Source organism: Delphinus delphis, chromosome 3 (assembly GCF_949987515.2).
Source record: "Delphinus delphis chromosome 3, mDelDel1.2, whole genome shotgun sequence".
NCBI classification, from domain to species: domain Eukaryota; kingdom Metazoa; phylum Chordata; class Mammalia; order Artiodactyla; family Delphinidae; genus Delphinus; species Delphinus delphis.
The window spans coordinates 110,376,868-110,393,854 of NC_082685.1; the positions used below are offsets into that span (position 1 = coordinate 110,376,868).

Below are 16,987 nucleotides of genomic sequence, written 5' to 3' on the forward strand. Positions count from 1 at the left end.
CCTATGTTATAGCAATCTCCTTTACGATTTTGTTTTTGCTGTATAGTAACTTGGAAGTTTAAACAAACACCTGCTATGTTTTTGGTTCATCACTAGATGGCGCTCTTGTGGTACAACTATGTGTGCGGTAGCCATTAGTCGGATAAGCTTTGCTTGCCTCAGAGGAAGCATGTGTTATTTGTTTGTTTTAAAGAAAATTCAAAATGGATAAGTAATCACCTGTTAAACACATAACATGGTAATAGAAATACACAGCTGATAATATGCAGTCATAATCTTTGAGCCGCGTCAAAACAGCTGTTTCAGTCAGTAAGATTTTTCTTACAGGCCTGTGCTGGGAGAGTAGAGGTGGGTGGTGGGATAGCGGAAGTAAACCAATTACCTGATAATCCAGTGGAATTACGCTTTATATTATTAACTAGTACAGGACAGTTCTTTTGAGGACATTCCAGTGCTTGAGCTCCAGCTTGTCTGAAGACATGCTGTGCCAGCTCGTAATGGCACTGAGACTAAATTCTTCAGGCATTGCATTTGAGGTTAAATGGTCATTTGTGTCCATCCACTCCTTGTCTTATCCTTGCCCATGTCATTTTGGCCTTAACACCTATTGTCCCGCTTCTCTTCCCACTTCAAACTCCAAAAACCAAGCTAAAGGTAGAATGTTTTTTGTCTTACTTCCTGTGTATTTACTTCTAATGAAGGAAGGAAGTGGACATACCTTCAGCACTTCCAGAGCCATAGTTGGACACATTTGGAATTTCTCCTCCTGTCTTACTTTCCCTTTATTCCTCTTTATGAATAATAAGAATGCTTTCAGATGATGTCCTGTTAAGTTAGTTGAGTTCCAAGCTATTAAAAATTGTCACTTATTCTATGGTTCTTTGACAGTCTTCAAAAGTGGCCCCTAAAGCATTCTTTTCTCAGCATTAACTGTGATGTAAGTGTAGCTTCCTACACTGTGCCACTTAAGAAAATCTTCTAGTACTAGAACAAGTTTTAAAAGTTAAATAGTACTTAAAGGTTTGTAAAGACAAGTACTAGTTTCCTATCTCATCTTGTCCTTCATCTAGCCCCGTCCCCCCAACTTGTAAAAGCAACTGCTTTTACAAATTCCCATTTTTATTTCTCTTGGTAGTTGTCTGCATGTCTCTAATATGCTGTTATACTGCTGTTTCTTGATTAAAAGACTTGAATATTAAATCCTTATAGCAGAAAGTCAATTGATAATGAACTTTTATGATTTCCATGTTTCTTCCACCCGTCTCAATCAGTTAGCCTTATAAATTTTTCCATTGATTACCTCTACAGTATTAAATGGGGCCCTAAAAATCTAATTGTATGTGGATCTGTGTTACAAAGTTAATGAATGACCAGTGTGTGCTAGCTAGCCAGGAGAACTGGAAGACCACCAATCACATTTTATTGGGGAGCACGTTATTGCAGAATTTATTATATGTAAGCCTCTTTCCTCAATTATTATTTGTGTAATTTTTTAAATGACAACTGCTTGGAACAACTAGGAAACTTGTTTTATCACATAAAAAGCCTAGAGGCTGAGTCATCGATTCAATGACATAATCAAGGAAACAGATTCCTGGTTTTTCCATCTGCTCTTGTTCACAATGTTGGCTTTGTTCTCAGGTTAGCTGCCCTCAAGGTCCTAAGATGACTCTTCAGGTCCGAGTGTCACTGCAAACACAACGTTATTTAAGAGAACGTCCCTTCTTATGTGTGTGTTTTTTGTTTTTGTTTTTGTTTTTTTTGTGGTACACGGGCCTCTTACTGTTGTGGCCCCTCCCGTTGCGGAGCACAGGCTCCGGACGCGCAGGCTCAGCGGCCATGGCTCACGGGCCCAGCCGCTCCGCGGCATGTGGGATCTTCCCAGACTGGGTTACAAACCCGTGTCCCCTGCATTGGCAGGCGGACTCTCAACCACTGCCCCACCAGGGAAGCCCTTATGTGTGTATCTTTTTGTGAGTGTACCCAGGAGCTTCCAGCAAACCTTCCCTGATTATCTCATTAGCCAGAACTGCTTCAGAGGTCCATTCCTAAACGGACTTCTGGCAAGGAGAATGGGATTGCATTGATGATCTTAGTGAAGCTCACAGTCATGTGGAGGAGGATAGAGAACAACATCTGAGCCAGAAGGAATAGTTGGTGGATGGTCAACCGGCAGTGTCTGTAGCAATGTCAAACTCTTAGTGGAAGATGTCATTTACCTTATACCTTTAACCTCTGCCAGGCTGCTTTCTTTTGGAAAATTAAGTGGAAAGTCTGGCAATTGTTTGAAACCATAACTTTCTTCATATCCGCTTTGCTATGTATGTAGTATCAATACTTTTACAGAGTTTTAGCCCACGGTTAAGACCTTCAGAGTTCTTCTTATACCAACTTCCTAGAATTATTTTACGAACCTTCTGGAAAACACTTCAGTAACCTCTTCTAACAGTAAGGTCATTTGAACTACTCATTGCCTTGACTTTTTTTTTTTTTAATTTTTCTTTCTTTCTTTTGGTTGCATTGGGTCTTCGTTGCTGCATGCGGGCTTTCTCTAGTTGCAGTGAGCGGGGGCTACTCTTCATTGTGGCGCACAGGCTTCTCATTGCAGTGGCTTCTCTTGTTGAGGAACACAGGCTCTAGGCGGGCGGGCTTCAGTAGTTGTGGCACATGGGCTCAGTAGTTGTGGCTCACGGACTCTAGAGCACAGGCTCAGGTGTTGTGGCGCATGGGCTTAGTTGCTCCATGGCATGTGGGATCTTCCTGGAGCAGGGCTCGAACCCACGTTCCCTGTGTTGGCAGGCGGATTCTTAACCACTGCGCCACCAGGGAAGTTCTGTCTTGACTATTGATGTAAGAAGTTACAAAGTAGATGATTCTCTAGGATTGAAGTGTGTGTGTGTCTCTCTCTGTGTGTTCTGTGTTTAGTTTTGTTTTTCTAAGCTAGTTTAAAGCATTTCATGCAAAAATCTATTTGCTTTCAAAATTGATTTTTAGATTAATGTTTAATTTCTTAGGAGAATTACTTTGTGTCATTATATCTGTTTAAGAAATAATACTGTAGTCATGACTAATGCCTCAGTTTTGTATTATGCCATATATATATATATATATTCTAGTAACAGTAATGTCAATAAAGATGGTAGAATATACAGATTGGCTTTCAGTGAGATGTGTTTACCTCAAAATTTATCTTTTGATTCTCATATTGTGGCTATAAATGTAAGTCCTATGAGATGTTACTGTGTTACGTGAAAAAGAATTCTAGGATCAGATCTTTTTGCTGCATGCTGGGTTATTCAGGGTTAAATGGGTTTCTTTACTGCGGGACTTCTCAGAACCTTTAATATATTAACGTGCATTATAAATGTTTCAGAGTGGAACACGTAGGTGTTTGCAGAACTTATATAAGTATGGAACACTCAATTCTAGGACTTTTGTTCCATAGAACATACTTTGGAAAACGCTGGTATTTGACGCAGTTAGTTTTGTGTGAATTGTTATAAAGGAAGTAGTGCGTCTAACCTTTATGAGTGCCATCCAGTTTATTTGAAAACGTATTAGCACTTGAACACTTGGGATAATCAGTGTCAGATGCTTTTCAGATCCTTTAAGAGATAAGTGCTTTAAGATTTCGGGTATAGCTTCTCTACTGCTGCTTCTACAGCTTTTCTCTAAAATGAAATTTTTCCATTTTAATGTTGAAATGTACCTTAAACAGACGAGATAAGCTCTCTTGATGATTCCCAAAACTTTTCACTCCAGCCTGGTTTTCTCTACTGAGCTCCAAACTAACATTTTAAGTTCCCTTCCTGACAGTTTTACATGCAAACCCTATAGGCATCAGAACTTGGTCAAAACTGAGCTCATCCTTTCCCTCACCATCCCCCCTGTTCCAGATTTTATTTTCTGTTTACCACACTGCCTAGTGGCACTGTCTTCTTTTCAGTCACCCAGACCAGAAGCCCAGGAGACTCAGATTCCTCCTTCATCTCCTACATCATGATTTCTTAACCTTGACACTGTTGACATTTTTGGCTGGATAGTTTTTGTTGTAGGAGGCTGTCCTGTGCATTGTAGATGTTCAGCAACACCCTTCTTCCTACTAGAAGCCAGTAGCAATCGCCCTCCGTTGTGACCACCAAAAACGTCTCCAGACATTGTAAAATGTCCCCTGGGAGACAACTCACCCCTGTTTGATAAACCACTGCCCTACATCCAAACTGGTACCTTATCTTATTGATTCTACTTTCTAAATTTACCTTTAACCCCTCCTCATGTCTTTATTCCACTCCCTAACCTCCAATTCTTTTTATTTTTTTAATACTTGGGGTCCTTTGTAAGGTTCTGACTAGTGTCCCTATGTCCAATGTTGTTTCCCTTCAACCCACCCTTTTCAGGGCTACTAAATTTATCTTTCTAAAATGCAAAGCTGTTCCTATTTACATCTCTCAGTAGTTTCCAGTGGGTACCCTCATGAACTGGCTTCTCTATCTCTAGCCTCATTCTTCAAAGGCACGCATACTCACTGAGGTTCTTGCTACACATGCCTAAGTACTATGCCCTCTAACCACTGTGCCATGGTTTCAGACTCTCCTTAGGCATCAGTTTCTCCACAGTAGCCTTTACCCACTTATTTTCAGAGACTCTATCATGGTGAAGGGCATATTATTTGTTTAACATAATCTGTCTTCCCTCACAAGACTGAACTTTTCAAGGGCAAAGACCATCTCTCTCTGTTTTTACCATGTAGTAGATATTCCATAAAAGGGTGAGTCATCTGCTTGTATGCCCTGACAGATGTAGTAACATCCTCGTTACTTCTAGGAATTCTCTTCCCTGGGTATCAGCTGTAAAATTATTTCCCTAGTCTTTATCATCCAGATGTTGATGGCTAGGCCTTTAACGACAGAGATCTTGAACTACTTTTTTTTTCTTTGAATGAACTATAACTTTCTTTAAGAAATCAGCTATTCAGAAAAGAATTGAAGAAAACAGCGTATTTAGTTGATGTCAGACGTCATTTGCTTGTAAAATAGCTAGTTTACCCTAAAGGTTTTTATTCAGAATGGAATTAAATTGTGTGGAATAATTGTGCAGATTAATTACACTGTGTGAATTAATATGGTGTGGAAAGTATTTATTGGACTCAAAACATCGCACTTCCATTGAATAAGGATTTGATGATTTGTCATATAAGGCTTGCAAAAGCAATATCATTGTCTTAACAATTTTACTTTTTTGGAAAATACATTTATTAGAACACATTCTTATAATTATCAGCCTACGCTATCTAGAAATTTATCCCCTGTCAAATGAAAAAAATATTACCAAGTCAATAGAGCCAAGAATGGCCCACTTCCCTTCCTTATGTGTCTTAAAAAATAGAATTTTGTGTGAATGAATTTCCCTGTGAATTGGAACTAGCTGCAGTCACTGAACTTTAATTAAAAGGTGAAAAAAAAGAAAAGCAGAGGTTGCAGGGCTTTTGGACGATAACCCAAATGTAGCACCAGCCTTACTGTGAAAGTCAAGGATTGAGGATGGGGAAAGAGAATGAATAGGGCCTACTCCTAATTTGGAAGAATTCTACATCCTGGCATAGCGCCTTGCCAGATTATTAATAATTATTTGCTGAATGAACCCATGTATAATAGCAGTTAAGCCAGAAGTGATGACTTTCTGCTTCATTTTTTAGGGAGGGGCATAAAATGTATCGCTCACTTCCTTTCAAAAGTGATTCTTTAATAAGAACAGTTGTTATGGTGGTTTCCAGAAATGAAACTGGGAAGAGCCCAGTTACATACAGGGAAGGTACCTCCCTTTCCTAATAGCTCTCTAAGGGCTAAAGTAAATCATAGGAGACATATGTGACACCCAGCCCATTATTATTAATCTGAAGAAAAATTTTGCCAAAGACCAAAATTTGCCTTGCCTGTTTTCTAATTTCACTCTTTTCCATACTCTCTTTTCCCTTCTTTAAATTTAAAATTGGAAAGCATTTTTAATTCTTTAAAATTAAAAAATTTAAACTTACTTAATTTTAACATTATATATATAATACCAGTTAAAAGTCTCTTTAGGACCTTAAGCTGCTTTAGGAAAGAAAAGTGTTATTATGTAAATGAAAGAAACATTTGGACTCCAAAAAAATTTCTGGTAAATGCTCTTTACAAGAGAATTCTAACTGAGAACTTGGAAAATTTTGCCTTATAATGCTTCTATCACATACACATCATCTCATGCTTGTTTTTTCAGACTGTAAAAGAAATCTGTAATGATCATATTTTGAATATATATTTTTGAAAAGTTTTGATTCTTGAAATTATATTTCTTAAAACCTCTATTTATCTTTAAGGCCTTACTTGATCTAAGTAAAAGATACTGTGATGATGGGCTACTTTGTTTTCCTTATATTTTTCAGTATTTTTCCTTATATTTTTCAGTATGTATATTGAAAGTAAATTTTCCCAGTAAATTCTTTACCTGTTACCAGAATAATGTAGTTTTTAAATGGGTAAAAACTTTTAACTTAGTGCGAGTCACATATAAGATACTTGTATTTAAACAGCATATCATCAGTTCTAATTATTTGCAGTGGTTTTGTTCTATAAAGGCACCACAAACACTGAATTAATGAGTGTTGAACCATTGTCCGGAGGGAAACACAGTGTTAGATTCCTGTGAGCCTCTGGTCACATTTTCATCAGCCAATCAATAATAACCTTGTTTGATGTATGTTTCTATCTAAAGACACCCTATTTAATATATATTGTTGATTCATTACCATTGAACTCGTGGCCAAAAGCACTGTAACTCATGCCTGAACAAAACTTATGTAACATTTTTTCTCCATGAGGCACATCACAGTCTTCTTACATCTAGGAACAGACAGCACTCAGCACTGTGCTTGGGGGCCATTTGAAACAGTGAAAGCACCAACAAAAAGCACAAAAATGCAGACTTCATGGTGCTAAACAGATTGCAAAAAGAACACTTGTTTATAGTATGAGAGCTGAAACAAGAAGGCAGAGTGCTACCTTGATCAACCTCAGGTGGAAAGGTACATGTCAGGTAACTGGAAGAGACCAAGGAAGTACCTCAAGTATGGATTTTGGGGTTACAAATGCATTTTAGTGAGTAGGCAAAATCACAGATACAGAATCTTCAAATAATAAGGATTGACTGTAATTGTTTTAAAGAAGGTTATAATACTCAGTATTCAAATTTAAAAGAAAGTTTCTCTTATTTTCAAGGATGAGGGAATTTTTGGGTAAGTGGAATCATACAGTTTTCATCTTCTATTGTCCAATGGAATAAAAGTGGCTGCTTTCATCCTGTCATTTTGTTTTCTCCCCTACAGGGAACAACCCATCTTCAGCACTCGAGCTCATGTCTTCCAGATCGACCCAAACACAAAGAAGAACTGGGTACCCACCAGCAAGCACGCAGTTACTGTGTCTTATTTCTATGACAGCACAAGAAACGTGTATAGGATAATCAGTTTAGATGGCTCAAAGGTAAGTTACATTTACATTAAATAACCTTGCTGTTTTGCTTTATATAGTATACACTTCAGTTTTATTCAGAAGATTTTTATCTTCATTAAAATAAAATATTTTCTTTTGAGCTTTAAAAACTTACCTTTTAAAAAACAAAATTGATCATTTTTAGGGTAGCAACTTTTTCATCCCCTAAATTACTTGGATTAACCACCTTATATATATATATTGAGTTACATGCCAAAATATTCTACAAATTTGAAGTCAGTTTATTTGATAAATATTCATTGCATATCTGTTGTGTCAGGCACTGTGTTAGGTGCGAGGAATATAGTTTTCAACAGAACGGACACAGTTTCTACTCTTGGAGCATGTAATCTAGTGAGGAACTAGACTTCTTTTCAGATATACTTCTATAGTCTAGTAGGCAGTTCAGAATCCCTAAATCATAGGAAGTCTTTCAATATTAAGTTCAGTATTCAATAATAAAGCTGACATCCATTATTCAGAAGAGAAGCGTATGGACAAGACCTGTTTTTATTTGTTAGGAGAGGCAGATAGTAAAATGTTTATGAGCATGGACTGCCTGGGTTTCTGTCTCAATTCTACCATCTATGAAGTTTTTGATTTGGGGCAAATTATGTGTTTACTTCTCTGAGTTTCATTGTTCTCACCTCAGTGGTAGTTGTAAGGATTGAGTTGGTATCTACAAAGCACTTGGTTACCTCAGTGCCTGATGGAGTATACCCTTCAATAGGGGGGAAGTTCCATTTTTTCCTCAATGAGTTTTGAATAATACATGTAGATAATTCCTAGGAAATTTTCACAGTTCAGTGTAGAGTTAAGACCACAAACTCTGAAGCTGGACCATCTGGTTTGAATTTTTACTTTAATACTTACTAGCCATGTGACCTAGAGCAAGATATTTAATGTCTTCATGTCTCAGTTTTCTCATATGTAAAAAAGAACTAATGTAAATAACTGCATCATTACACCGTGGGATTATTGTGAAGATTAAATAAATTAATTTAGGCAAAAGCACTTAAAGTGTGTATAGTAATCACTATGCAAACACTTACTGCTATTGTTATTATTAATATTATTCAGCTTTTTTTTTTTTAAGATGTTGGGGGTAGGAGTTTATTAATTTATTTATTTTTGCTGCGTTGGGTCTTCGTGCGAGGGCTTTCTCTAGTTGTGGCAAGCGGGGGCCACTCTTCATCGCAGTGCGCGGGCCTCTCACTATTGCGGCCTCTCTTGTTGCGGAGCACAGGCTCCAGATGCGCAGGCTCAGTAGTTGTGGCTCACGGGCCTAGTTGCTCCGCGGCATGTGGGATCCTCCCAGACCAGGGCTCGAACCCGTGTCCCCTGCATTAGCAGGCAGATTCTCAACCACTGCGCCACCAGGGAAGCCCCCAGCTTTTAATTATGTATTGCCTAGTGGTTTGGGGGAATCAAAGATAATTTAATTTAATGCTGAACTTTCAGTCTGTTTTTTCTATGTGCTCATTCCTTATCTCCTTAACTGGATTATAGGACCCCAGGGGCTATGTGCACTTTGTCTTGTACATAAGTGACTAACATGTATTTATTTGAATAATTGATCCTCTTTTCATTTTTACTTAGGATTTATAGGACTTGGGAAATAGCAATAGTTAATTTATCTGAAGCTTTATTTAATGAAGAATAATTTTGCTACATTTTGAAACTGTTTAGTGAAATTAACAGATACTAATTATTATAATCTCAGACCCTAGAGTGTTAATTTATTTCTTTTCCCTGACTTGATCCTTCAATTCTCTGTAATTTGTATTTCTCTCTTGGCCCAAACCATGGATAAGATGTGGTTTTATTGGAGAGGGCAGTTAAATGATATATAAAAGTAAAGTAGGCCCAAGTCCATTGTGATTAAATAATCCTCATGTGTTTTTCTCCTGAAGCAGTATGAACTATTGCTTCTGTCATTTCCATTTTTGAATATACTTTGTAGCTTGTAATTATTAGGCTCTTATATAACTCTTGTGAAAAAGTTTTTTTGTTTCTTTTAATAAATCTACTCTCTGTACTGGAGTTATATTTTCTATCACATTTTCCATTTTCTAGTTACTTTTCTGAACTGATGCTATTAACTATTGCAGTTTCCTGCAGGAGTAGTTTTTTGGTAAGCAGTAGTGGTTTATTTGATGCAGCTAAATGGGTGGGTTTCTTTTCCCCACCCTCACTTCTGTTTCTGCACAACATGATGAGTTGGGAAAACCTTAGGTGCCCCTGATTAGAAAACATCCATTTGTTCTTACTTAAGGCCTTTTCTGTGCATGTCAAGTTTGCTTGAAGGTTTTCTAATCCTGCTGCAGAGACGTCAGTATGGCCAAGGGCCAGGATCAGGGCACTATATGGTTGGTAATGACACAGCATTTCTACTTCTTTTCCTTGAAAAGACAAGAACTATGGGATTGAGAGACATATTTATTTTAAAGAACTAAAAATCTAAAAAAATGGATTTATAGTAGCATTCTATTTTAAGAATTCTAATAAATAATTTTAAGTGCAGAATCATCTATTATTTTAAAGTTTTATTCACTGATTAAAGAATCCCAAAACAAGTCATATGGAGGCAAGGAAAGGTTCAGAATGGGGATTAAAATGGAACTCTTAAACATAAAAGCAGAAAGAAGTTAGTCTGAAATAGCCAAACCAGAAGGTCAGTGACTGGCAACTCATGAGTCACACGTTTTCCATGCCTTATAAAAGCCCGTGGTCGCCTCACTATGTGAGAGTTGTTAGGGTCACCTGTAAGATGCCCATCTCTCCTTGGAAACACTCAGATCCCAGCTCACATGTGCATGTACCCTCCTCAGGGAACACTCAAGGACCACCAAATCTAAAGTAGTTCTGGCCAGCCCTTGCCTTTCTGCCTCTCAGTCTTGATCCCATCCTGGTCTGTGGTCTTCACAGCACTTACCACTCTCTGAAATTTCATTGGTCAGCTACTTGTTTACTTGTTCAGTGACTGACTCTTCTTGCTCTAGAATGTAATCCACAGTTACGTTGCTTCTCACTGTTGTATCTCAAGTTCCTAGAGTTGTGCTTGGCATTTAGTAGGTATTTGCACACGCGAAAAGTTGCATATCCAAACGAGTCCTTACCATTCGTTAGTATATTCTTTCCCACTCAGTCTTTCATTTGATGACAACCCTGCATGTTAGAGCAGTTGTTAGCTACATTTTATAGGATCTAAAATGACATGCCAGGAAAAACAGCTTTTGAACCAAAGGGTAAGGCAGTATATTAGTGTATAAATTTTGTCGGAGGTGAAAATGCTTATAGAGAGTAAGGGCTCTCATGTAACAACAGATAATGTGTCTACTGTCAGATAACATGTCTACTGTCTGTGAGAGAAGGCAAGCCACCACTCTCTTACTGTCTACTTTAGTAGGACAAATGTCATACATTCATTATAACTTCATCAGTACCTGCATAGCTCATAAATATTTACGTTTTTACTGTTGTTCTTGTGGTGTACAGATTTTGCTTTGTTCTGGAATGCTTGATTCTTATTCCACATTTAATAGTTCACCAAATAACTGCTTATGGATTTGATAATGTATCTGTTTATTATTATGGGATCACTTTGTAATCTCAATCTCAGTTACAGAGTCATTAGACTACTTAACTAAAACTGATTCTATACCTTAATAGTACTGGCAGAGGGGATGAACGAACTGAAATTAATGTGTTAAAGAGTAGTTGAACTTTATTAAAGTGATCAGCAAAGTTAATATTTAATAAAGTACTAAAAGACTAGTTTTCTAAGAAACTATGTTATAAACAGAAGTGATAGTGATTCTCATTACCATGATTTTATACGACTTTATATGTAAAGAAGCAAAGTGTATATTTAAGGGTTTGTTTTTCTCTTGAGTAAAGGAAAACTTACTAAAGGATCGAAAGTTTTTTCTGTATCACAGTATATTTCAGGTAAGTTGGCTTTAAGAAAATTCTTGTTGATGGATTTTAGAAAATAGTGATCAAATAGAAAATTTGTTCTATTGCTGCCTTTATTTTTGAAAGATTCTTTGGAGAGGGGTCCTTACTTTTTTAAATAAACAACTATTAAAACCTACTTGCTTCTGGTGAATATCATCCAAAATTCATAGATATTGATCCTAAATGTTCAAAGAGAAGACACTGACCACATTAAAAACTCTTTAAAAGTTTTTGCATCACAGGAAAACTTATTTTGCTTGTAAAGTATTGAAATTTATAGTAGAGTGCCATTATACTTATAGTTTTCTTATTACCATATTGCCACAGTCACTTATAATGTTAAAAACTGTTTCTCTAACTCTCTTTATATATTTAACATTGTGGCTCAATAGGAGTCCTGAGTTTTTATGTATCTGAATAGTCCTGTGCTTAAATGCCTATTTGCGAATTTTTGGCTGGTTACTCATACTTGTTTTATTTTTCAGGCAATAATTAACAGCACCATCACCCCAAACATGACATTTACTAAAACATCTCAGAAGTTTGGCCAGTGGGCTGATAGCAGGGCAAACACTGTTTATGGACTGGGGTTTTCCTCTGAGCATCATCTTTCGAAAGTAAGTTAAATCATAAGATCTGAGTGGAAATCTACATCTTCAAATCAGACGTCTTAAATATATAATAGAAAATGGAGAGTATAAAATGTAGGAGAAATTTCTTTGGTATTTTCAGAACAACTGTAGTGACAGCAGAGCAAGAAGTGAGAGATCAGTGGATCCCACTGTCAGTTGGAAACATTGTATACATTAAAAACAGTCACCATTGATTGAGGAGGGTTTTTGTGGTTAACTAGGTATGATAGGAAATAAAATGTGGGAATTATCACTTCAGAATGGACTTTGCTCGGGAGTTAGCACCCTTGGTTGATGTTCTGTAAGATAGGTAGACACCAAACGCTTCTGAATTGTGAAAACTCAAGCTGATAGTGATATTTCAGACATAATAGCAGGCACATATAAGTTACTGTTTAGGAAAGTGGTGCTTTGTCTGGGTGAGAATTACTCTGAGGCCTCTGATGCAACACAGAGTAAGATCTAAGAGACACCGTGAGGAGTTCTCGGAACTGACCAAGTAAATTACTGTGGCTAGAATGGCTGATAAAATACAGAGCATCACCAGGCTAAATACTGGAAATAAAACAGTTTTCCTGCATATAAACAAAAGCCATGCAGTGTTCATACCAGCAGCATCCTGAATTCTTGTGGATGTCACAAAGAGTTTATAAGGAAAAGGAAACAATCTCAGGATAACAAGATGATCAAGGAGATGAGGATTACTCACTTTTACCCTTCACATTTGATGCTCACCAGACCCAAAGAGTTATGCTTAAAACTTCTGTTTGAAGCATTCAGTTAAAAGAATAGCCCTACATTTGAACCATATTTTATGTATGATTTGGTATACATAGGATCTGATGGCTTGAGAGTTGAAATAGCTCAAGTGCAGGGTAATCAGGCTCTTGTTAGATATACACCGTTAATACTTAAGTGAAACCTAAGCTGTTCGTTATAGAAATCATTGAGATTCTTAAAAATTATTTCTTTTAAAAAATCTTACACTTTTGTGAATATTTATTGACTTGAAGTTATAATTAGATAGTTCAGTAGTTAAAATAATCTTTCTTTCCTTTTGTTTTAGTTGCAAACTTTCCTTAACACTGTTGTTTTCAAGTGCTTTTGTTACCTTTTTGATATAAATTAGAGTTGAAAGCTCAATTTTACAACTATTTTAACTTTTGTCTTGATGATTATGTCATTCTCTGTAAGGTGATTAAAACAAACAAGTGTTAACTGATTTCACTTCTCTTACACCCATTATATTCTCTAAATATATTTCTTGAGCTATGGTAAAGTTATAAGTTTTAGACTTAAAGTATTTCAACATAGCAGGGACACAGCCATCGAGTTAAGCATTGTCCCTCCATAAACAATCCCCTTAGGAAATTACACATTTATTCTAATATTTTTGCCATTACTCAGAACCCTTTTGGAAATTTTCTTTTGAAATTGTCTATTAAAGCCTATAGCAAAAACATTAAAACTATAATTATATTACACTTGCTGAATTTCTTGACAACAAAGGAACTAAATTGTGGATTAATTTCTCAAACCTGCATGAAATGATTTTTGAGCCTAAGTAATTTTGACTATATTAAGTTGTTGTTGTTTTTTTACTACATCTTTCAAGTTACTGGGCAGATAGCTAATGTGGCAAAGAAATAGTTTATTAAATTCTGTCACTCATATTGTCTCCTCTTATCTGATCTTTTTTCTAAGAATAGCTTTTATAGTTAAAGAATTTTATTTTTCCTCTTTAAAGTTAGCATATGCTTTTGACCAAACTGGTAGCGAATTCTAGTATTGTATTGTGAGGGTGGATTAACCATTAGGAAACAACTCAGTAGCTCCTGGAGCCAACTCTAGTTTGTTTATTCACTAGACTTGGCTCTAAGAGCTTATGATCAGTCTCTTCAGAATGTTTTGGTCCAAAGATGACAAAATCATGACTTATTTTCCAAGCTACCTTGAAGATTAATGTCAGCGCTTTGTAAACTATAAGGGACCCAAAGGAGTACATAATCTTTTACATAAGTGAAGCAAGCCTGTAAATATTCTGGCTTGTTTTGTCACTAAAATCATACATGAAATGAAACATTATAAGAGTTTGGAGAAGGCTCTGAAGGCAATTCTAGGCAAGGTACTCTCAAAATATGAGAGAGCAGCAGCATTGAAAGAAATTTCTGGTCTCCTAAGGTTGATGTATGAGGAAAATTCCAACTATGCTTGGATTGTTAGAGTGCTTACCAAGTTGTATTTTGTTATCATGGAAACCTAAACCTATAAAAATTAGCAACAGCATGGGTCTTTATGAAGTTGAGAAGAATTTTAAACATTAACTACTTTGGAATGCCAAATTAGTGTAAGAAAAACTTTGTGTATTATTTCAAATTACATGAAGAGAAATTAATTATGGTTTTGCTTTTATTTCAATTCCAACAATGTGAATGAGACCTTTTTAGCTCTATATTCAGACTTTTTTTTTTTTTACAGTAATGAGATATTCTCTTTAATTAGATAAGTATAATAATACAGATTCAGTTTCCTGATCTACAAGTTGTAGGTGGGGGTAACAGTGTTTAAGAAGGAAAGTTGTAATAATGACAACTTTAATTTTGACCCTCGTCCGTCTCCCTGTTGGCAGGTCAGAGTATCATGAGCCTTTCCTTACAAAGCTTTCCTTCCCAAGATGGCAATGAAATCAGGGTTGGCTTATGGGGTTCGAAGAGGGACCTATAATTTCATATTTTTATTGCTAGCTATAACAGATGTTTTGAGTTGCACAAAGATTTTAGATTTTTTAAATTTGGTTATTTTGTAGCCTTGCCTTATTCTCTCTGAGAACAGTGGCAGACTGGTTTCCACTTCCAGTTCATAAATAGATACTGTTTGTGGCCATGACATTTATTTGATTACCATGGGTTCCAAAGAGTTAGCATTTCATATAAAGTAATTTTTTTAAATTGTTACCAATCTTAAAGACCTTTGTGGGGTCCTGCTTTTCCTTTCTGCTGCTGTGTATTAGCTGTTTAGGAATCTTTGGAAATGAAGTTTTAGTAATGTCAGTTAGTGACAGTAGTAAACGTTGCTGTTTGTACTGCTGCAAATAAAATGCCTTACATAATACAAGAGTTTATATTCTAGTAAAAGTTAAAAGCATGCTCCAGATACAGAGATGATTAGGAATGGACACTTAAGCGATTTAGTTTTCTCCATGAGAAACAAACATAGTATGCCCATCTTTACTGATTCCACTCCCAACCTGTACCCCACACCTTGGTCTTAGTAAAGTATATCTGAACAACCAAGGAGAGACAAAACTAAGCTAGCTGAAACCAAATTCTAACTTAGTTTTATTATGATTTTTTTTTTTTTTTTTTTTTTTTTTTTTTTTTTTGCGGTACGCAGGCCTCTCACTGTTGTGGCCTCTCCCGTTGCAGAGCACAGGCTCCGGATGTGCAGGCTCAGCGGCCATGGCTAACCGGCCTAGCCGCTCCGCGGCATGTGGGATCTTCCCGGGCCGGGGCACGAACCCGCATCCCCTGCATCGGCAGGCAGACTCTCAACCACTGCGCCACCAGGGAAGCCCCCTCATGATTTTTTTTAATGAGATCTGTCAGAGTACTTTATAGTGCGCAAATGTTTGATATTAGGTTTATTTTCCTATCATTTTCATATTATGCCTGTAATTGATTTGAGGGCTAAGTTGCTGTGTAAGAGTCTGTTATTCCATAAAATGGAAGAAAACTAAGATGAAAGTGGGCATTAAGACCTATTTTCATTTGATTAATGTATATAGTCTTTCTACATTCAGTTTGCAGAAAAGTTTCAGGAATTTAAAGAAGCTGCTCGACTAGCCAAGGAGAAATCTCAAGAAAAGATGGAACTTACCAGTACACCTTCACAGGTGGGTATCTAATTTCTATTCTTACTTATAAGCCTTGTTCATTTTAGATGGTATCCTTTATGCCAGAGATAAATTTAGGAAAATAATGGCAAAATTAAGGTGATTGGATTCCAAAGTAGACATAGAAATGCACCCTTCAGTTAATCCATACTAGTGGAGAAAGGGTTTTTTTCCTATATACCAATGTGTACAAGAATCTCAGGGGGAAAAAATCTGTTTAGTAATTAAAACTCAGTTTTTTAATGTGCATACAACTTAAAAACAATTGTATATAAAAAACATAGATTGCCCTATTGTTTGTATTCTGTGTTCTGTGATGGTCGGTCGGGTGCAGCCCCGCAAGAGAAGACATAGGAGAGGCTTGGGAAAACAGAAGTTTATTGTCCTCACAGGTCCAAGAAACAGGAGGCACATCACACCTCTGGGTGGGGCACCAGGGATGCCTCAGGGTGGTCAGAGGGCAGAAAGCAAGAGTACAGGGGAACACCAAGGCTAGAGCCTGTATTGGGGTTTCTGTTGGGAATGGCAGGGCAGGGTGAACAGTTTAGGACTGGCTAGCCTGAATGATTTCAGTGGGCCGTAAACTATAGAGAGTTAGTTCCTAGTTGCCTAGTATCGAGCTCCTTGGATGATTAAGGCAGAGGAATATTGTCTCCTGGGATGGAGGGGCCAGATAGAGGAGGTATGGCCTGGTGTGGTTAATTTGCATATCAAAGCCATGCTCCCACCTTAGCCCCCTGCTATCTCTAAGAATTGGCTAGCCAGAAAGGTTTTTTAAGATGTCAAAACATCACAATATACAGAAAATAAAAATATATAAACAATATAGTTTGTTCTACCTGATTTTAAGGTGTGTTTAAATCTGACAGTTGGGACATTTTACATCTCAGCACTGAGACCCAAAGGTTGTAGTTTTTAAAAAAGTATCCCTTTTTGAGATTGGGATTGATACCATGTATAAAATATATAACTAACGA

The 16,987-nt window shown here is 36.8% G+C and overlaps 1 protein-coding gene across 3 annotated transcripts in view; it reads left to right on the top strand.

Annotated features, from left to right (window-relative positions):
- The window catches only part of HOMER1 (homer scaffold protein 1), a 131,380-nt gene that overhangs the window by 37,707 nt on the left and 76,686 nt on the right, over positions 1–16,987 (top strand). For all 3 annotated transcript variants that reach the window (XM_060009244.1, XM_060009246.1, XM_060009245.1), the window contains exons 2-4: positions 7,361–7,517; positions 11,972–12,103; positions 15,918–16,010. In XM_060009244.1, the coding sequence (XP_059865227.1) occupies positions 7,361–7,517; positions 11,972–12,103; positions 15,918–16,010 (382 nt within the window). The remainder of the gene's footprint in view (positions 1–7,360; positions 7,518–11,971; positions 12,104–15,917; positions 16,011–16,987) is intronic.